Below are 22954 nucleotides of genomic sequence, written 5' to 3'. Positions count from 1 at the left end.
TACATATTGAGATGGCTGCTGTATCTTTATCAAAGCAATTTTATCAAGCACTGGAGAAAGAATGTTGCCTACTCCTGGTTCACATGATAGCTAACTCTCCCAGAAATAAAACCTGAGGTTTAGGTTAGCTAGTCTTGGGAAACACATTTGATGTAAATACTGGACAAAACCGGGGTGCCTGGGTGGCTCAGTTGGTGGAGCACCGGAATCTTGGTTTTGGCTCAGGTCATGATCTCAGGGTCATGAAATGGAGCCCAATTTCCGGCTCGGCGCTCAGCAGAGAGTCTGCTTGAGATTCTCCCCCTCTGCCCCCCCCCCCCTCATGCTCTCTCTCTCTCTCTCTCTCTCTCTCTCCCTCTCTCCCCCTTTCTCTCTCTCTCTAATAAATAAGGAAATCCTTAGAAAGAAGAAGAAGAGAATACTGGACAAAACCATGAAAAAACAATCCAAATTTTCTCAATGGGAATAAAAGTCATGTAACTTTGTATGTTGATTCTAGTAAGTGGAGGCAGATTTCGGGTGGTTTAACAATGTCTTGGATACAATTCCAGTTGCAAATTGTTATTTACCTCTTTTGTTTTTGAATCTGACACTGCGGTCCTTGCCAGCAGGAAGCTTTCATTCCTGTCCCCATTACATCATCCTAGTGACTTGGATAGAGCTTAGGGCAAGGTGGATCTTAAATGCATGCAATTGAAAGACTAAATATAAACCCAACTGAAAGCCTCATTCTTATGGGAACATTTACAGGTAGGATTGTCTCTCCGCAATCCCTCTTCTCTGCTATATACATCTTGGGAGGAAAAAGTGGCTTTTTCTCATGCTGTTAGAGTCTACCTTCAAATTAAAAAAATAAAAACATGAAATATATGACTGGTGTGTTATAGAATCTTTGTTGAAATGATAAAAAGGACAAATAAAGCTTCATATATTAAGTGCATAACCTTCATTTTCTCCCTTGTATTCTTGTATTCATTGAAGTACAAGATTTTAATTGCGCTTCATTTCAATTTCCTTTTCACGTCCCTTCCTTCTTTCTTTAGCCTAGCACTTTCGGCATATGTGACAGTACTTTACATTATTAGCTCACAATTTCTTACGCGTTCTTCTCCTCTGCCAAGACTTGATTCTTACACACCAATATATAGCCATCTGTCTTCTACTGGAAACTGCTTGTTTTAAGTTAATGGGAATAAATTTCTGGGGTGCCTGGGTGGCTCAATCGGTTGAACATCTCACTTTGATTTTGGCTCAGGTCATGATCTCAGGGTTGTGAGATCAAGCCAGCTTCCAGCTCTGTGCTCAGCACAGAGTCTACTTGTCCCTATTCCTCCCCCTCAGCCCCTCCTCCTTGCTCCCCCCCACCCCGCTTGTGCTCACTCATGTGCTCTCATGCACTCTGTCTTAAATAAATAAATAAATTAATTAATTAATTAATTAAATCTTAAAAAAATACATTTTATATCAAGTGAAGAAACTTATATTTCTGTACATGAATTTACATGAGTTTATTTGTCCTACTGGGAGGTCAATTTCCTAACCTACTAAGTGATGGGACTGTAAGTTTCTTCTACTTTGATACTGTATGTTATTTTTTTAACAGTGAAAGCAGATATCATAACTCCCTTTACATAACTTTGTTAATTTAAGAGAAGACATACACTTTATATTTATTTACTAGTTAATTACTAATTTAATTCCTACTTTTTCCATATACATCTTTATGTTTTCCTTTTTGAATTTTTACCTATGTTGTACCCATTTTACCATTGTGGTGGTGTTAAAATTTTTAAATTTTTTATTTGATGAATGGATTGGCTGATTGATGAGGTAACGATTCAGCTAAATGGTGGGAATCTATGGAGCAAGATTTACAAAACCACAACAGAAAGGAGCAATTATTTCAGGCTCGGGGCACATGGCCAAGAGAAGGTGCGGCAATAGGAAATGAGGAATTCATGTCAGGGGGCCAGTCCTGGAGACCACTTGGCTGGAGCAATCTTACCAGTGTTGGGTTCCCTGGATTGGGAGGTTATAAAAGCCCTTGGAAGGGTTTTTGCTAGAACTGCCAGGCCCACTTAAGAATTTTAAATAGCAGATTGTCCTGAGCTTTTGAAATTTCTCAGCTGAGATGAAATGATGAAAGAAAAAAGTCTCTCTGTTGGGTATCTACAGAATCAAGTGGACGTTCAGGCAAAAGGTCAAGTGACCGGGAAGGCAGCAAATGAAACATTGAAATTGAGGGGCTAAAAGCCTCTCTGAATAGAGTGTCACTGGGAATAAATTTTAAAGAAAGAAAGAAAGAAAAGGAAAAAAAGGACAGTTGGCAAAAAATCCAAATTACTTGGATAAAAGGAACAAAGGAGAGGCAGAAGTTAAATACAGCTGAAAACTGGAGCTTTGATGCTCAGATTTATTGGGAAGTGATATGGAGGAGTTCTTTTTAATATTAATTCTCTGTAATGGTAAGTCCTTTCAGAAAAGAAATCTATTTTTAAAAAATGCCAAATCTATAAAGAACTTATCAAACTCAACACCCAAAGAACAAATAATCTAGTCAAGAAATGGGCAGAAGACATAAACAGACATTTCTCCAAAGAAGACATACAAATAGCCAACAGACACATAAAAAATGTTCAACATCACTCGGCATCGGGGAAATACAAATCAAAACCACAATGAGATACCACCTCACACCAGTCACAATGACTAAGATTAACCACTCAGAAAATGACAGATGTTGGTGAGGATGCAGAGAAAGGGGAACCCTCTTACCCTATTGGTAGGAATGCAAGCTGGTGCAGCCACTCTGGAAAACAGTATGGAGGTGCCTCAGAAAGTTGAAAATAGAGCTACTCTACGACCCAGCAATTGCATTACCAGGGATTTACCCCAAAGATACGAATGTAGTGATCCAAAGGGGCACCTGCACCCCAATGTTTATAGCAGCAATGTCTACAAGAGCCAAACTATGGAAAGAACCCAGATGTCCATAGACTGATGAATGGATAAAGATGTGGTGTATATATAAAATGGAACACTACTCAGCCATCAAAAAAAAAGAAATCTTGCCATTTGCAATGATGTGGATGGAACTAGAGGGTATTATGCTAAGCAAAATTAATCAGAGAAAGACAATTATCCTATGATCTCACTCATATGTGGAATTTAAGAAACAAAACAGAGGATCATAGGGGAAGAGAGGAAAAAATAAAACAAGATGAAATCAGAGAGGGAGACAAACCCTAAGAGACTCTTAATCATGGAAACAAACTGAGTGCTGCTGGAGGTGGGAGATGCAGGGATGGGGTAACTGAGTGATGGACATTAAGGAGGGTACATGATGTAATGGGTACTGGGTATTATATAAGACTGATAAATCACTGACCCCTACCTCTGAAACTAATAATACATTATATGTTAATTAATTGAGTTTAAATTAAAAAATTAAAAAAAACAACTTGAGAGGAAAAAGGTAAACCAACTTTGGCTCGGTCAAATAAATAAATTGAAAAAAAATAAAAAAACAATGTCAGTAGTGTATTTCAAATATCAAGTGAAATACAGTTATCATTTGGTTACAACTATGAAGTTTTAAAAAGGAGGTAAAGTAAATACAAATATCTCATTTTTGTCCTGAAGAGTTTAAATTGGTAGAAAAAGTTCTGGATGATAATTTTGGGCTTTTATTAGCAATATTTATTTATTTATACTTAATCCATTAATTGCTATGATCAAAAACTTCAGTTCTTAGTCCTTCTGAAAGGTACCTCATTGAAATATGTACTCAAATACATCAGGCTTCGTTTAAAACAAAACAAAATTAATGCTTTGTCAGATTTTAATAATATCATTGATAAATGATGTTTTTAATCACAAATGTACCATTTGTAAACAAAAGCCTGATGATTTAATATCCTAGTCGAACAAACATTTTTAGAAGATTTACAAAGGCCTAATGGTATTAGACTTTAATTAGGTTGACAAATTATATTCTAAATGAATTTACTCATGTGCTATTCAATATCATAAAAAATTAAAACTAAGCTGCATTTGTCAAAATAGTTTAATAAACTGTGCTTTCTGTCATAGTCACCTAGGATTTCTATCATGTTCATTTTCTGACTTGCTAATTCATAAAATTTAATAAATCAAAAATGAGACTTCTACATATGAACTGGCAAGGTTCTAAGAAAATCATTAGTTTCCTTGATCATAGTAAGCATAAAAACATGTAAGTAAAATAATTGCTTTATAAATGACGTGAATAAAACATCATTAGCATGAATTTAGGCAAATACAAATCAATCTACCTGATCAACAAGGAGCAGAGGAATTTGATAAGTATCACAAAACGATAACAATGACAGGCATTTGTTTGAGGTTTTACTGTTCATAAAGTACTTTCACATTCGTTAAATTATTAGGGCCTTATGACAATATGTTGGAAGGTTTATGTTATGTATCTGCTCTCTTTAGAGCAGAAACAGAGAAAGATATTAGGGAATTGAGAAGTAGTGGGGGATGGTCAAGTGTGTCCATGTGACTCTAGCAGAAATAAAATGTGTGAAAGGGGCAATGTGGGTAATAAGTAGAGATCTAAGACCATGTGAAGGAATAGACAAAAGAAAGCAAGGGAAATGCACATCATTTCTATTTTGGGGACCTCAAGAGAGACATGAATTAAGAAGGAGTTGGAATTGGGACAAATAAATGACATATGCAAAGAATGAGGTGGAATACTTTGGTGATTCTGCCTATCCAGTAGCTTGTTGCATCCTGAAGTCGCCTGTCTGTGGGGCTTTGTCTATCTTACCTTTCAGCCTCGCTGCCTACAAAAGAGCTTAAGCTTAGGGTCCTGATGTCTTAGAAGTTCATTTGGGGTTTGTGCAAAAATGGCAGCATCGTCCTGTTGATATTACTGTCCTTGCCCCTGACAAGTAAAAACAGGATTGGGTGAGCCCAGAATATACAAAGGGAGGAGGATAATGATTCAAGAGCCCTCTGAGGTAGAAAAGAGGGGCACCATTATCTTCATTTGAAAGCAAGCCTCAGACCCGGTTTTGCAATTTGACCTGGACCACTTGGGAATTGGGAAAATTGAGACTCAAATCCAGACCTTCTACTTTCAAGTTTATATTTTTATCCTAATACACCGTGGCCTAAATGAATATTATAAATACACGTCATAATTTACATCATCAATGACCTAAATTTCTGTAGTAGAGTTCCGTATTTCTTTGGACTATTCTGGATGACTAAGTGTCTTCAAATTAGGTTTCTCTGTTCTTACAAGGATAATTATTCATATAGCAACCTAATTTACTAAAAAAGATAAATTTGACTACTGAAAATTCAGTATGCGATCTAAAATGCCCAACTACAAAATGTAAGGTAATGAGTACCCTCAGAGAGTGTAAATATGGTAGCTGAAGGCCGCAATAGAACTTATCTCTCATCTTAGTAAATGTTGTCAATTCCCTCCACTAAATTTTTAGCAGGGCTGTTGTTAAGTTCGCTTCTTTTCTCTCCACCTTTGTTTAAAATCAGATGTCATCCTAATTTATGTTGAGATTAAATGAACATCAAGTAATATGAAAAGGAAAGGAAAGGTGGTGTCTATAATAATCTGTAATATATTCAAATTATACACACACCAAAAAATTACCCCTTAGAAATGGTGATAGGCGTGACTTGCACCCACAGATATGCAGATCTCCTTCCCTTTCTCGGGCATATGGGGACTTGGCCAACGACGTGTACAGGGGCTGAGGTAAACGCACAGGTAAGACTCTCTAGTAGCCCCGTCCTCTGTTGGCCGGTTGGTGGTTCTACACCAGTGCATCCCATATTGCTGAAGGACTGCCTGCGGAGTCTCCCGGACTCAGGATGAACTTAGAGTGAACAAGAAATAACTCAGGCCCCCCTGAGATACTAAATTTGTTTGCTCCCACAGCATGGCCTAGACTATCTTGGCTTATACAGGAATGCACTTTTTCTTTCTCATGGTCTACCTTTTGACAGCTTCAGACTAGTTCCAGTGACAGGTGACCCATGCACAATGCAGGGGCTATGCTCCAGGCACTTCCGAAAGGTGGTGAAGAATTGGGCCATGGGTGCTAAGTGCCTACCTTACAATTCTGGCTTGGCCACTTCTTGACTCTACCTTCCTGGGCAGCCCCACTCTGGTGCCATAGTTTCATTTGCAAAATGTAGATAACAACAGTGTCTAAGATACCGGGTTGCTACGAGGGAAAATGGTGTTAATGAGGGAAAAATAATACATACAAAACACATAGAAGAATGTTTGGCACAAAGTAAGTCCTTGACAAGGGTTAGATATCACATATCTTGTCAGTATCAACCCTAAACCACCCCAGGGCCCATGGTTGTTTTATTTAGCTGGTCCAAAATTTCCTTTGGTGGTTAGAAGGATTGACAACTACGTTATCAAACAGTGGAAAATCGTATCTATAGGCTAGTAACAAAAGGATGTAAAGTCTTTTATTACAGAGAGCTCTAATGCACTGGTCCTCCAGTGGTTCCCCCAGAATGCATCAATTGCTATTTTTAGCTTAGGGGTCAATATTAAATAGATGAAATTCACAAATGAAATACCAGTAATGAAAGTGACACATTCAGGGTCAAATGGCATTAGTACTATGAAATCAGAACCTCTTAGGCAAAGAAACCAAAATAATAGCCTTTGAACTTACAGGAAAAAAAACCTGAAAGGTGAAGCTGCTGATATAATCCACAAAAAATGAGGCTGGCATTATTCAGCAGCTCATTCATTTTAGATGGTTCCTAAATTGCCTGAAATCCCTTTTATATTCTGCAAAGATCAAACATATTAAGAATGTCAAAATAAGATTAGGTAACCCCTTTCAAGCGTCAAAATAACTGCTCAGAATAAAAGAAAGATTTGCAAAGTTCAGGGCTATGAAGAACATAATTAAATAGTGATGTTATGGGGGAAAATTATGGGGGGTCAACCTGGCATGAAAAGCCAGCTCAGTCACTTACTAAGGGGTTGATTTTGGCAAAATACTGAAACTGAGGTCCTGGATTCCTTCTTTTGTAGATCAGGGTAATGTCGTCTGTTTTATACGTTCATAGGAGAACTTAGAGAAACTCTAATGTATGCAAAGTTTCAGAAAACAGTACTAGCTTACCTCTCTTTGATCAATCTAGAAGTCAAAATGATAAGCAGTATTTCCTCCTTGTTTTCCCGTGGTCCTTACACAAGTCTATACCCCATGTTGATTTAACTACATTTTACAGAGAGGGTTATTTGCAGAGCTTCCTTATGTTCCACTCCAGTTTTTCCCCAAAAGACCAGAATGATAGATCCAAGGGTTTCACAAGAAATGACACCCTACATAATTACTGCTCCAGGATGACGTGGCTAACTGCAGTTTTATGTTCAACACCACTGTATGCGCTAATGGGTATCACATCTGCCATTATTTCAGAATCAGGCAACTTGAACGATTCTAAAACTCCCAAATGTTTAGACTAAACATTTAAATACACTGTCACAGTTACAGATTGACTCAGAAAATGTCATGTGATTTGGTGATAGCGTCTAGTAATTGTCAGATTCTGTGCACTTTATCTAATTACGTGATGCGGGTTTTTAATGCAACTTTATTGCTCATAAATCATTTCCTCACTTAGAAATCCTCAGTACGTACCAAAGTACATTACATGGCAATCTTCTGCTACAAATTTAAGTGTACATTAGAGCAAAATGTGCTACCAACAGTGAATCAGGAGAAACTGAATTGGGACAATTAGAAGACTTGACACTGCATTATTGCCTATATTCCATGGAAAAAGTTCAGTCAAGACAGTGATTCAAAGACTTGATTACATCATTCCCAGTGCAAATACACGTGGAGCTACTCAGGCTTTTCCTCATGGAGCATCCAAAAAGAACTATGTAATTAGAATCTGTAGATAAAAGGTCTCGCATAGTTTCAGAGATGGTGTGTAGCTGCCACTCTTGGTAATGCTAAAAGCAACTACTCATCTGTCCAAAGAAAGTCATATAATACAGTGCCCTATTCCTTTATTCATTAAATAATTAGATGCAGGCGTAATTCAAACACAAAAATTTTTAGGTTAATTAAACCACTTCAGTTAATACCACTCATTTTTTTTTCTAGAATAATGTTAAGCTAATGAGGGAAGGTATGAATATAATAATAACAAATCGAAAGAGTGGGAAATTTCTCTTTTTATATGTCTGTATTTTTGAGCAGATATTTTAAATTTAGCTTACGCATGACCTAAAAAATATCAGTTTTATCTCCTTCTATAACTGCCATAACTACTGGGGGATGGAAGAAAACTTTGGTAAATTTTTATTTTCTTTTCGCCTTTCAGCAGACGAGATACAATAACCTCCCATCCCCCAAATGAGATCATTATTGTTTAGCAAGAGAAACCCTTTCCTTTTCCAATTTAATTAATAGATGCTACTTAAAAAAAAAAAAAATCCATGTTCTACCTTTCACTCTGAACGAATGTTGCCGTAAGCAGCATTACCCTTGGACATTTTGTAGGAACATTACCTTCCAGACAGGATGGAGGCTAACTCAGGGGTACACAGTCTGTGTGGGAATACAAGTCTTCAAATGCACACTGGGAAAAAGAACTGCCCTGAAGGGTTTGCAGAAAGCATATCTGCTTTGGGATCTTTGGGAAGAGCAACTATTTGCCACGTTTTATGATGATTTAATGGATGATGTGCAGAGCCTACACTAGAGAATTTAAATTTTGAAAGCCATGTTGGCTGATGACAGAAATGGCAAGACCACTTACGACACTTTTTATTATGATGTGTTAGTTGCTTTCCCTGTTTTACAAGTTTATATCTATTTAAAGACATAAGTTCTGGGGAATGTTTCCAAGTGATCCATTGGGGAAAAACAAAACAAAGCAAAACAAGCCCTATTGGCCCAATATATTCCAAACCTTAATGGAAGAAAAAAATGAAATAACGTAAGAAATAAATATACTCAAAAGAAAGTCCCAACACTGATATAATCTAACATTTAATCCTGATTTAATAAACTGTAATAAGAAAAGTTCAATATCTCTTAACTCTTTTAGGCTGGGCTTTAACTTGGTCTTCTAGGCCAAAGGTTGCTTGTAAATGTGTTGAATGAGAACTGATATTGCCATCTTGGCAATGCCAACAATCACACTTAAAAAGACGGTTGTTCACGGGGTACCTTTGTCTCTACTTCGAGAAAGAGAGGAGTTTGAGCCCCTTAGGTTGTGGCTAAGGACCTGGCTCAATGTCCTTCTTCCATCAGCTTGAATTAGTCAGCTTATTCAACCCACTTCCTTGCAGTTACCTGCTCTGTGAGTGATTTGTGGTTGCTAGGAAGCTCTTACCTTGAGATCCAGACTGGCTCCCAGACACTGACAGGGGTCAAAATTTCAAATGAGAAGCTAATTATTAGGTCATGGTAACTGGCTGCAAAGGGAAGATGAGCTGAAGGGAGAAAGCTGTGTGTCTTCAAAGACTGTTTATAATACCATATGGTCTAACACTGATTGCACATTTGAAAGAAAGTAATTATTAAAATCTAGAAAATGATGAAAGCTTGGGTTTGTTTATATCAAGTCTAAATGAAGGCATGAAAAAGTTAAGAATATATTAGTTTTGTATTTGGGAAGTCAATTCTGTGTTTACTTGGGTCAGATTTATTAAACATACTTATCACACGATTAATGTATTTTAGATTATGGCTTTTCTTTCTTTTTTTTTTAAAGATTTTATTTATTTATTTGAGAGAGAGAGAATGAGAGAGAGCACATGAGAAGGGGGAGGGTCAGAGGGAGAAGCAGACTCCCTGCCGAGCAGGGAGCCCGATGCGGGACTCGATCCAGGGACTCCAGGATCATGACCTGAGCCAAAGGCAGTCGCTTAACCAACTGAGCCACCCAGGCACCCAGATTATGGCTTTTCTTTATTATTGGTCTTATGTTCTGTAACTTTCTGGGAAAAAAAAAAGGGGGGGATTTACTGTGCTTGCATTATCTTCATGGCCAACACACACAGGAACGAAAATCATGCTGAGTAAATTTGTAACATGACATCCTCTATTTTTTCACTCATTTAATTGTTCTTTCAATAAGTCATGCCTATTTTCTTTCTGTCATTCTGTATGTTATCATCTTTTAATAGGAAGTTGTTGGAAAACAGTATTCCAGATTACCATCATATGGCTTGAAAAAGGCAACAGAGAAATGGCTACCTCCCTGTAGCAACAAAAATTAAAGTTTTGAGATCAAAAGCCAAATAGCTCAAAAGATTATAGTATTTTTTTATTAAGCTGCTATTATAACCAATTTTCACCACAGATAATTCCCTCTCCTCTTGCCACTTAAAGGACAACTTTTGTTCAGGTATGCACCTGTCATCATGATTCTAGGACAGATGAACTCATTTCCAGTTCCAGAGCAAAATATCCACTCAGTCCAAATCACAGTAGTTGGGAAGCGAACTTGATCCATGGGTGGGTAAGTGACATAAGCTGGCAAGTTAGCCTTAAGAGAAGGACCTTTGTAAGATGTCAGGAGGAAAGGATTTCTTCTCTTCCTTCTATAAAATAACAAAGACCACTGGCATATTTCAACTCTGAGGGAAAAGAGCATTAAGGCTGATACTAAAAACATCCTATTCCAGAAGCATCTTTATTTTCCGCTATGATTCTCTTATAAATAGGGATTCCCTTGGGGAGGCAGAGAACTTGCTGATGAAGGAGGCAAATCATCCCACTGCTTCAATGTCCTGGTTTATGGTGTGTCCGGGAGGGATGCTGTGTGTGAGGAGGATCTAAAGGGCTTGGCCATGTATTGGGGTCAATGAGACCTTCAACATGCGGTCTTAGGGGTACCACAAGACATAATATGAAGATGTGCAAGTACTACTTATGACCTGATAATGATACTTAATCTAGAAAATGCTGCCCTATCCTCACTATAACCTTTTCCAAACTCTTTCAGAGTAGCTACCCATTTTGATGAATATCAACACAGGATTCAATGAACCACTGCTTTGTTTTCGCTCTGAGGAACGTGTGCTTTTGCCATTAGGTACTGTTGTTTATTGACATATGATATTTCCACAGACAAAAATCTTTCATTACAGATATAGCGGAACGTATAATCATAATTGTATAGTATAGAAAATAAAACTTTTTGGTATTGTTTTCAGCATTTCATAATGTAAAACTAGTGACAAACATCTTTAGAAAAAATAATAAAATAGTCCTTCGGTATTAAAATTTCTTCCTAAAAAGCATCTGGTCAAAGGTAGGAGGATGACATGTTACTAATGCATAGATGAGTTAGGCATGAATAAAATGAAACTAATCCCATCTCTGAGAGTAAATCAAACCATTTGAAATCTACAGGTCACCGTGTATCATAGGTCGGTTGGAAGAAACAATAAGCGCAGCTTTTTCATGGTTCTGTGGTTTCCGACGATGCAACTGTTTAAACACCGTATACCCGGGATATAAACAACATACTGCATACTTACCAGGTGGTTTTTATGCCACTTTGCTGAATGCAGGATTAATATATTTGGGCTTTTTATTGCTTGAGTAGAAAGTGCTCATTACTTATTATTTTATGTTTATAGTATAGAAATTAAAATTAAAAAACAACAAAACAAAAAGGTTTTGGAAATGGCATACATCACACTGTTGTAGTGGTTGACTTCCTCAAGATTGTCTTCTGTGGTTTTGGTGCCGTGGGAGGAGGCACAGTTGCAGGTCTGAGAGGGGGGAAACTGTGACTGTGGCTTATTCCCAGCCCCCCGTTTTCCAGTGGAAAAGGAGGGAGGTGGGGTGGAGGAGGGAGGGGGGGGGCCTGGGTGAGGAAGCTTTTCCGGTGGGTGGACAGGTTCGCCGTGTAAATGGACCTCCCTGTTTTTTATGTTATACCGGGTGTCACAGTCGGGACAGTAGCCATGGTACTGCACTTTTTCATTAAACCGAACTCGTTCCCGAGGCCCTGCCTGGGGGCACCTGTCTTTTTCAGGTCTGTGCTTCAGAGGCCGCCCGGGAGCCTTGTCCAAGGTACTAGCGGGGATGCAGCAGAGGTCTCCATTTGGAATTTTGCTGGGTGCCCCGGGGAAGCCTCCGTTTCGCAGGAGGGTGCCATTCGTCTTCACGGGATTGACCGTCGGCGCCCCTCTCCGGGGGTCTTCACACTTCACAGGGGTCAACCGCGGGGGAGGCGGCGGAGGGTTTGGCTTTCTCAGGACGGTGAGGATAGCAGACGGGTGTGCGGGGGGCTTGATGAGGGGTGCGTGGGCCTGCACTTTGATCTTCTCGATGCTGGAGGCCGTTGTTCCGCTGGAGCTACTATTCAGGGTGTCCGTTTTGGAGCTGTCGGTCATCTCATCCTCCAGCTGCAGGTCGGAGGTCAGGGTATCAATCTGGTCAACCACCTGGTGGAAAGGACAAGGTAACTGTGTTGAGCAATGACCCAAAGCCAAACAGACGAGAAACAACGTCTCCCAGTCAAGCTGGAATTCTGCTCGGGGAGCCTTAACTCCTACTACATGGTCGATTCCGTGGCTGGGTAATGTTTTCATTCAATGCATTGACAGAACAGCCTCCAGAGGCCTGTCGACTGTCTGATAACCTAATGATTTCACGTACCTAGAACATAATACACGATTTATAGATACATTCTATTCCTGGCTCTGCTGAACCCACCAAACATAGGACCCTGATGCAGAAACATAACTGATTTTTTAAAACAAGAGGCGGCGGCGACTTTCCCTCAGCTCAGCCTGGAGAAAGCTACAGGAGAACACGAATAATGAGAAAAGCCAGATACTCTGCAAAACCCTAACTTTTCTTGAGATGATCAGAGAACCGAGAATCACAAGGACACCTACCGAACTGAGCTGCAAAAAAGTCTCCTCTGAGGATAGAAAGGACACATAGACTGGTGCACCTCTGGCAAACCATAGGGAACTGACAGCCTCCGCCAAAGTGAGGAAAGGAAACATCTAGAACTTAATGAATAATTAAAGGTGGAATACGTGCTATCATGACAATTTAGAGTCCCCAGGAGCCCAGACACAACGCTGTCAATCCTTACTCATGTCTCTGTTCCACGGGCCTCTCATGCGGGGGGCTGAGGGCAGGGCAGAGAATGGAATGAATGAGTCCCCCTGCCCCCTGGGCACACAGGCATAAAACCGCAGTTACTTCCCAGATCTTCATCCCTTATAAAACCCAACACTTAAGCATTAAGGGAATGGCAACTGTCCCTGCTTCTGAGAAAGGGGAGAAGCAGCGGCTGTCTGACTTTGGGGAAAGGGGCAGAGAATTCTCTTGGCCCCAAGAACTTGCACTGCAGATGTCTGCCATCACTTGGGGGAGGGATCCAAGTTCACAGCATCTCAAGACCTGCCTCAGACACCAAGCAGAGGCAGGGAATCCAACGTGGCTGGCAGAACCATCAGATGGTAATGTAGGTCCGACCCAAGTGAAGGAGAATGGATGTGAAGGAGGAGGATGGGACCGAGGAGTCAGGGTGCTAGAGCCACTGATGGAAGGAATCTGGGACAGAGGGTCTCTGTCCTGTTCAGGCATTGTCTGGAGGCAGCTTGCAGGAAGGAAGCACAGCATTTGCTGGATATCAGAACACGGTCATTCACCCTCCCTCAAGGTCCAAGAGATCTTGGAGACCATTCTCATGGTTGCCATAAATGCACAATTACCCATACATGAAGATGGAAAGGTTATGGATCACTTTTAAAATAGTTTATTTACATACAGTCTTTTCATTTCACGTTTCCATAGGCAGATGTGTCTCTCTTTCTTCAGGCCTAAGTGTGTTGACTGTGAAGCTGGCTCTTTGACACATGGTGGCAGAATTGGGCTCAAAATGAAAACATAAGCATCCAGAACGTAGGGAGGATGTAGAGATTCTACTTCTTCCTCATGAGGGTCTTAAGTGATTGCTTCTTGCTACTGTCACCAGAGCTCAGACTTCTATTTTAGCTCCTAAATATATATCAAACCCACTTCTCTGCATTTTCATTTCTTTGGTCCTCCTCTGAGTCACCACTGTTTATCATATAGGACCCCCAAAGTCACCTTGCTCCCTCTTTCAATTCTGTCGTGTCAGTGATTTTTTTAAAACAGAAATGTGCTCTTGGCCTCGACTCCCTGCTCAAAACCTTTCAATGCCTTGTTCATTTCTCCTGTGATAAAGATAAATTCTTAATACTATCTCCAAGGTTTTGTATAGTTTCCCTCAGCGTTGTGCTCATATATGTTTAAAACTGGTTTTTAGAGGTGTAAGGGAGTTTTGATTCGAAAAAGGTTGCCAATTTTTTTTGGTGTAAATTCCCACTGTGATCAATTTCAAGTTAGTCAATGTGACATCACTGCATGTGAGGTTGGGAGGAAATGTTCACTGACAGGAGTAGAAAATGCTTCTACAGGCCAATAGAATGGGCAAAAATAAACTCAGGGGCACAAATAATCGTAAAATGTAGTGAAATAATTAAGGATTACTAAGAACAATTAGAAAGCCTTTGTATTTAATGTAATTTATTTAATATGAGTTTATATGTAGATATATTTTTAAATTTTATTTTATTTAAATTCAATTAACATATAGTGTCTTATTAGTTTCAGAAGTAGAGTTCAGTGATTCTATATTTTGGTTTTAATAATGGTTATTTAGCAGCTGGCACGCACAAAATTTCTGAAAATAGAACAATTGGCCCTTTTTAGCCAGTACTAGTCAGCACATCACTGTCTCTCCTCAAATGACTCTTCATCCTCAACTCTAATAAATTTCCCTTTTCTTTTCTGTTCTCAAATCTCCTGGGTCTTCTTAAAGACCCTCATAATTGTCAGTCTATTTCCTGCCATAGGACATTTGCACATACGAATTTTTCTTTTTGATATGCTCTGACCTCCCCTCTTTGTCGACTTAAAATCTTAGCTCAGGAGTCCCTCATGATGTCAGCCTTCCCTGTCCTACTGCAGTTTCCCATGTGGGTCATGTGAATTTGTTAAATATTCACAGGGAACTTTATTTCTTTCACTCAAAGCATTCACATACTTTTTGATTGTTTAGTTAGCAGTAGGAGTCCCGGAATAGTCTTTCCTCTCTAGACTCTAATTTCAGTAAGATCAGAGACCAGGTTTGTTCTTACTACTGTGACCTAAAGTCCTAAGGTAGAGAATGACACTCAAAAGGGGCTCAATAAATACTTGTTAAATAAATACACTGAAGGTTATTTCTTTAGTTTAAGAGTGAACAAAAAGCATGTTCTTTCTCCTTTGAGTTTTGGAGTTGTTACTTTTCAAAGTCACATCTGCTTAGTTATTCTAGAATAAAATAGGGGGAAAGGGATTTATCCAGAAATGATCCAGAGCTGGTGGCACATTCGGCAGCTGTAGCCCAGACATCTCAGAAATTAAAGTGGGAGGACGTGGGAAGAATGTGAGAGATAGGGGGACAGTCCAAGCTCACAGGTACGGTGCACAATATAACCTGGAGAGACTCTTTACCCTGAGCCTTCTAGCGCATTAAGTATCTGCAGGGAAGGAGAGAAAGCTGGTCCACTCTGAAGGGAGGGAGGCTGCTAGTCAGAGATGAATCAGTATTGTCGGGGCCTCTCATATAGTTCTGCAGCTGCTGGCTGGTTTTAGTCTCCACGTTGTTGTTTCCTGCCTATTAATGCCAACAGAATGAAAAACTAAAACAGAAAAATACAGCTGACCCTTGCACAACACAAGGCTCAGGGGTACTGCTTCTACTGTGCAGTCAGAGATATGCATTTGTTGGACCCCGAAAACTTAACCACTAATAGCCGACTGTTGACTTGGAAGCCTCACTGATAACAAAGAGTTGATTAACCGCTATTGTGTATGCTATAAGCATTATCTACTGTCGTAGATAACGAGTAGTACTCTTCCCACAAAGTAAACCAAAGAAAATGTTATCAAGGAAATCATAAGGAAGAGAAAGTACCTTACAGTCTTGCATTGATTGAAAAAAAATCTGCACATAAGTAGACCACCAGGGTTCAAACGTGGGGAGTTTAAAGGTCAACTGCACTGTCCTCGTGGAGCAGGGAATCTAGGGGAAGGACCTGGCATGAATTAGATACTCAAGCAAATAAGTGTAAAAGTACTACTTTTCCAGGAGCTCTGAATGACAGACTGAGATACTGTAAGAGGGGAATAAAAACGCCCCGTCAGAAAAGTCAGTGAAACCCCCCTGAAGGATGAGCAGCTGTTAAATGGTAGGAAAGGAAGGATTCCAGAAGGCCACTCAGGAAAGGGCCTGATAAAGGTCCTCTGACAGAAGAGAGGGCCTGAGCATGAACCATATAAAGAAGACTCTAGGCTGAAGGGCACCTGAGAGGTGAGGCTGGAGAGTCCACCAGCAGCCAGGCTCTGAGAGTCCCTGCTAAGTGCTGATCAAGTACCACATAATTTTAAAGAGTTCCAGAAGAGAGAGAAGCCCTGTTCAAAGAGATGAAGAATTGCTATTTTTCAGAATGGAAGCATCATCTAATGAGAGAAGTACACAGAGCTCCAAACAGGAAAATATAAACAAACCCACACCCAGACATACCGTCATGAGAACATAGAACATGGAAAAGTATAGATGCCCAAAAGGTACCAAAACGGCATATTAATGATTTTGTATTAAAGCTGCTTGGGGCCCAGCTGGTGCAAGGACACTCAGACCCTCCTGTGTCCACTGGAAAGCAAGAAATAAATCTTTGTATGAAAAGTACCCTTGCTGTACTAAGGAATAAAAAGGCATCCTTATCACCAGAGATAGGAATTTTAAAACAAGAAAACTATACAAACCTTGTTACATTTAAAAAATATATATTTTATTTATTTGAGAGAGAGAGAGACAGAGATAGTGAGAGAGAGCACGAGAGTGGAGGAGAGGGAGAAGCAGACTCTCCGCTGAGTGGGGAGCCTGATGCGGGGCTCCATCCCAGGACCCTGGGATCATGACCTGAGCCGAAGGCAGACGCTTAACTGACTGAGCCACCCAGGCGCCCCCCTTGTTACTTTTTTACTCATCTACTACCTCAGCCCAAATTCTGCTTAGAATTCCTTACCAGTTAAAGCTCCCAAGCCTCTGTTTTCTTTATCCTGTCAATTCCTCACTAATTTATTTTCTCTTTGTCTAAAATGGATAAAAACTGCCTGCCTTGGTCATTTGTTTGGGTCTCAGTTTCATTACTGGACCTCCATGCACACATAATAAAACCTTGGTTTTTTTCTCCTGTTAATCTGTCCCACGTCAATTTAATTCCTCAATCAGCTAGAAGAACCCTGGGAGGAAAGGAGGAAATGTCTCCTTCTCCTACAAAAGTAATGATAGAAGTTTCACAACAATAAAACAAGGGGCACCAAGTATGTATTGAGTAGCAAAAATTAGGCTGACAGGTTTTCAAACAAGCAACAGAAGTCTGAAGAAAATTTAGGAATATGGTTCATAATAAAAGAAAGTAATTGGAAATATAGTTGAATTCTTCTGTAAACGTGAGGGTGAAATCAACATTGTCAGATATAAAGACTGGGAGAGTGTACTTTTTACAGCTCAGTGTTGAAAGTACCGATAAATGACAATTCAGAAAGAGTTAAAAAAAAAAAAAAAACAGAAGAAAGGGCTAGCATACAAGAAGCATAGATGAGCAAAGAAATTATAAAATAATAAAAATGTGCATTGATTACAAAACAATAATGTACTAATGACTAATTGGGGAGATTAGAAAAATGTGAAAGTAAAATACTAGGAAAAATGACATGTCTGAATTGGGAAACAATCAGAGTTAAAACATTTTAAGGTCACTGTATTTTTGTGTGTGTAAGGAATCAGTAGTGATGTGATACTGATTATGACTCATTAAGTCAAGAATGCATGTGAAAAAATTTTAGGGCCACTACTGAATTAATTAATAGACAAACTTATAATTTCCAAAATAATATAAAGTTTAAAAAGTGACTAAGAAAAATTTGGCAACTTTTAAATTTTAAAAAGGCAGAAAATAAGAAAACTAGACAAAAAAAAAAGAGCATAGTAAACAGAAAAGAAACTGAATAAGATAGAAAAAAATTCCAAATACATTAGTAATCATAACAAACATAGATTACAATCATTTATTCAGAAAAGGACACTGAAACATTGACATAAACTGACACAGACAAGATATACTGGGCAAACAGCTTAATGAAATCTGATGCAGCTCCCTAAACACTGAGCAAAAAACTTAACCTAAATTTTTCTTCATCGAAACAGTTTTCTATCAATACCAATTTAGGCAAAAAAAAAGGCTGAAACAGAGGCGCCTGGGTGGCTCCGTTGGTTAAGCATCTGCCTTCAGCTCAGGTCATGATCCCAGGGTTCTGGGATCGAGTCCCGCATCGGGCTCCCTGCTCAGCGGGGAGTCTGCTTCTCCCTCTGCTTGCTGCTCCCCCTGCTTGTGCTCTCTCTCTCTCGCTCGCATGCTCTCACTCTCTCTCAAAAATCTTTAAAAAAATGAATGAAACAAAATTTAGAGCTTACGTACACACACACGAAAAATCGGAAAAATGTTGTAAAAAAGTAACTGACACAAGCAGAATGCCTAATTTCCACTCAATCTCACGGGTAATCAAGGGAGGGCCAACTGAAGACAGATGCAATAGCATTTCATTCTCAATAGTGATTCAAAACAAAACAGTCAGATAATTCCAGTTGATGATGATGATGCGGATAAATGGGAACTCTGTAAATTGCTAATGCCAATATAAATTCAGTCCATTAGAAAATTTTTGACAGTGTCCTATAAAGTGGACAATGTACATACCCTACGGTATGGGTATTTTAGCAACAAAGCCTACCCTACTCTAGAGAAACTCGAACGGATGTGCACAGGGTTGAAAAAGCATAGGAATGTTCCTTGCAGGTTGTTTGTTTTCTTATAGCAAAAAACTGGAAACAACCTAAATATCTGTTAGTAAGTGCTTAGGTAGGCAAATATAAAGTAGCTCAAAGGAAGTAACTAGACCTACATGCATCAGTAGGGATAAATCCCAAAGACCTAACGCTGAATGTAATGAAGTTAAAACACGTATACTCAGTGTGTTTCTATTGTTTATATAGAGAAACAAGGGTAGTTTAGTTTACAAAATGTGAAAATAAATAATATACACCAAATTTAGACAAGGAGGAAGGGGGGTGGGTGTGGAGAGGCCACAGCCATAATAAAGCTAAAATACTTTATTTCTTTTAAAACTTGATGCAAAGTAATTAGGATAAAGGGTTAACTTTTGTTAAATCTGGGTTACAGTTGTTACATTAGCTTATTTATTTTGTCATGTGTGAAACATTTTATAACTTGAAAATAAAATATTTAACACTAGTTAAATAAAGTTAGAAAAAGAGAAAAGAAGTAATTCTTAAGCTGCCATGTGGAGAACATACTGAAAGGTGCCGAAGTTTATTTACTTGGCTAGTTAGATTCTATTGCAGCCAAGTGAGAGATGAATAAATTAGCCAGACAAGGAATACACTGCTGTGTCCTTGTAATTACACTTCAGTGTTTGGCTGAAACTCTTTCAAAGTATCATATTGCAACTAAAGGAATCATAACCACAGGCATGATGGAATTAAACCGAAAACAAAATGAAAGAAAGTAGGACTAGAGGGATGGACTGTTTGCAGATATTTGGAGGTGAGAAGAAGTGTGACATTAATCATAAGTCTGAGAACATGCACACCTAACATTAGACACAAGGGAGAAATGTATCTCTCGAATATGAAACTGAGCCATCTGTCTAATTGTAGCTGCTCACGTTTAGAGAAGAATCTGCTAATGGAATGGAAACAGAGAGATTTAAAGAAAGGACAATGACAGGTGATGTGTTTGATGATTTTCAGAGGTTTTTGTTAGAATCACATACAAGGAAGCTTGTGGAATAATTAAGAATAATGATAATTGTGATTTAGGAATCACACGAGCTCCAGGTTTTCATACCTGGGGAATATCCCTAAATATTTTCTTTTTTTTTTTTCTTTTTTTTAAATATTCTTATGTTAATCCCCATACATTACATCATTAGTTTTAGATGAAGTGTTCCATGATTCATTGTTTGTGCATAACACCCAGTGCTCCATGCAGAATGTGCCCTCCTCAATACCCACCACCAGGCTAGCCCATCCTCCCACCCCCCTCCCCTCTAGAACCCTGTTTGTTTTTCAGAGTCCATCGTCTCTCATGGTTCGTCTACCCCTCCGATTTCCCCCGCTTCATTCTTCCCCTCCCGCTACCTTCTTCTTCTTCTTTTTTTTTTTCTTAACATATATTGAATTATTTGTTTCAGAGGTACAGATCTGAGATTCAACAGTCTTGCACAATTCACAGCGCTTACCAGAGCACATACCCTCCCCAGTGTCTATCACCCAGTCACCCCATCCTTCCCACCCCACCCCCCACTCCAGCAATCCTCAGTTTGTTTCCTGAGATTAAGAATTCCTCATATCAGTGAGATCATATGATACATGTCTTTCTCTGTTTGACTTATTTCACTCAACATAATACCCTCCAGTTCCATCCACGTCGTTGCAAATGGCAAGATCTCATTCCTTTTGATGGCTGCATAATATTCCATTGTATATATATACCACCTCTTCTTTATCCATTCATCTATTGATGGACATCTTGGCTCTTTCCACAGTTTGGCTATTGTGGACATTGCTGCTGTAAACATCGGGGTGCACGTACCCCTTCGGGTCCCTACATTTGTATCTTTGGGGTAAATACCCAGTAGTGCAATTGCTGGATCATATGGTAGCTCTATTTTCAACTTTTTGAGGAACCTCCATACCGTTTTCCAGAGTGGCTACACCAGCTTGCATTCCCACCAACAGTGTAGGAGGGTTCCCCTTTCTCCGCATCCCCGCCAACATCTGTCGTTTCCTGACTTGTTAATTTTAGCCATTCTGACTGGTGTGAGGTGGTATCTCATTGAGGTTTTGATTTGGATTTCCCTGATGCCGAGCGATGTTGAGCACTTTTTCATGTGTCTGTTGGCCATTTGGATGTCTTCTTTGGAAAAATGTCTGTTCCTGTCTTCTGCCCATTTCTTGATTGGATTCTTTGTTCTTGGGGTGTTGAGTTTGATGAGTTCTTTAGATTTTGGATACCAGTCCTTTATCTGATATGTCATTTGCAAATATCTTCTCCCATTCTGTCGGTTGTCTTTTGGTTTTGCTGACTGTTTCTTTTGCTGTGCAAAAGCTTTTTATCTTGATGAGGTCCCAGTAGTTCATTTTTGCCCTTGCGTCCTTTGCCTTTGGCGATGTTTCTAGGAAGAAGTTGCTGCGGCTGAGGTCGAAGAGCTTGCCGCCTGTGTTCTCCTTTAGGATTTGGATGGACTCCTGTCTCACATTGAGGTCTTTCAACCATTTGGAGTCTATTTTTGTGTGTGGTGTAAGGAAATGGTCCAGTTTCATTCTTCTGCATGTGGCTGTCCAATTTTCCCAACACCATTTGTTGAAGAGACTGTCTTTGTTCCATTGGACATTCTTTCCTGCTTTGTCGAAGATTAGTTGACCATAGAGTTGAGGGTCCATTTCTGGGCTCTCTATTCTATTCCCTTGATCGATGTGTCTGTTTTTGTGCCAGTACCATACTGTCTTGATGATGACAGCTTTGTAATAGAGCTGGAAGTCCGGAATTGTGATGCTGCCGGCTTTGCTTTTCTTTTTCAACATTCCTCTGGCTATGCGGGGTCTTTTCTGGTTCCATACAGATTTTAGGATTATTTGTTCCATTTCCTTGAAAAAAGTGGATGGTATTTTGATGGGGATTGCATTGAATGTGTAGATTGCTCTCGGTAGCATTGACATCTTCACAATATTTGTTCTTCCAATCCATGAGCATGGAACGTTTTTCCATTTCTTTGTGTCTTCCTCAATTTCTTTCATGAGTATTTTATAGTTTTCTGAGTACAGATCCTTTGTCTCTTTGGTTAGATTTATTCCTAGGTATCTTATGGTTTTGGGTGCAATTGTAAATGGGATCGACGCCTTGATTTCTCTTTCTTCTGTCTTGTTGTTGGTGTATAGGAATGCCACTGACTTCTGTGCATTGATTTTATATCCTGCCACTTGACTGAATTCCTGTATGAGTTCTAGCAGTTTTGGGGTGGAGTCTTTTGGGTTTTCCACATAAAGTATCATATCATCTGCAAAGAGTGAGAGTTTGACTTCTTCCTTGCCAATTTGGATGCCTTTGATTTCTTTTTGTTGTCTGATTGCTGTGGCTAGGACTTCCAATACTATGTTGAATAGCAGTGGTGATAGTGGACATCCCTGCCGCGTTCTTGACCTTAGGGGGAAAGCTCTCAGTTTTTCCCCATTGAGAATGATATTCGCTGTAGGTTTTTCATAGATGGCTTTTACGATATTGAGGTATGTACCCTCTATCCCTATACTCTGAAGAGTTTTGATCAAGAAAGGATGCTGTACTTTGTCAAATGCTTTTTCTGCATCTATTGAGAGGATCATATGATTCTTGTTCTTTCTTTTGTTAATGTATTGTATCACATTGATTGATTTGCGGATGTTGAACCAACCTTGCAGCCCAGGGATAAATCCCACTTGGTCATGGTGAATAATCCTTTTAATGCACTGTTGGATCCTATTGGCTAGTATTTTGGTGAGAATTTTTGCATCCATGTTCATCAAGGATATTGGTCTGTAATTCTCCTTTTTGATGGGATCTTTGTCTGGTTTTGGGATCAAGGTAATGCTGGCCTCATAAAATGAGTTTGGAAGTTTTCCGTCCATTTCTATTTTTTGGAACAGTTTCAGAAGAATAGGTATTAATTCTTCTTGAAATGTTTGGCAGAATTCCCCTGGGAAGCCATCT

The 22954-nt window shown here is 39.4% G+C and overlaps 1 protein-coding gene across 1 annotated transcript in view; it reads right to left on the bottom strand.

The window, feature by feature from the left end:
- Positions 1 to 11721: 11721 nt before the first annotated feature.
- The window catches only part of PRR16 (proline rich 16), a 205821-nt gene continuing 194588 nt past the window's right edge, over positions 11722 to 22954 (bottom strand). Inside the window, 2 exon segments of the mRNA XM_021702000.1 lie at positions 11722 to 11898; positions 11900 to 12478. Coding sequence (XP_021557675.1) covers positions 11722 to 11898; positions 11900 to 12478 — 756 coding nt within the window.

This window comes from Neomonachus schauinslandi, chromosome 7 (genome assembly GCF_002201575.2).
Source record: "Neomonachus schauinslandi chromosome 7, ASM220157v2, whole genome shotgun sequence".
Classification (NCBI taxonomy): domain Eukaryota; kingdom Metazoa; phylum Chordata; class Mammalia; order Carnivora; family Phocidae; genus Neomonachus; species Neomonachus schauinslandi.
This window is presented reverse-complemented; position numbering and strand designations above follow the sequence as displayed.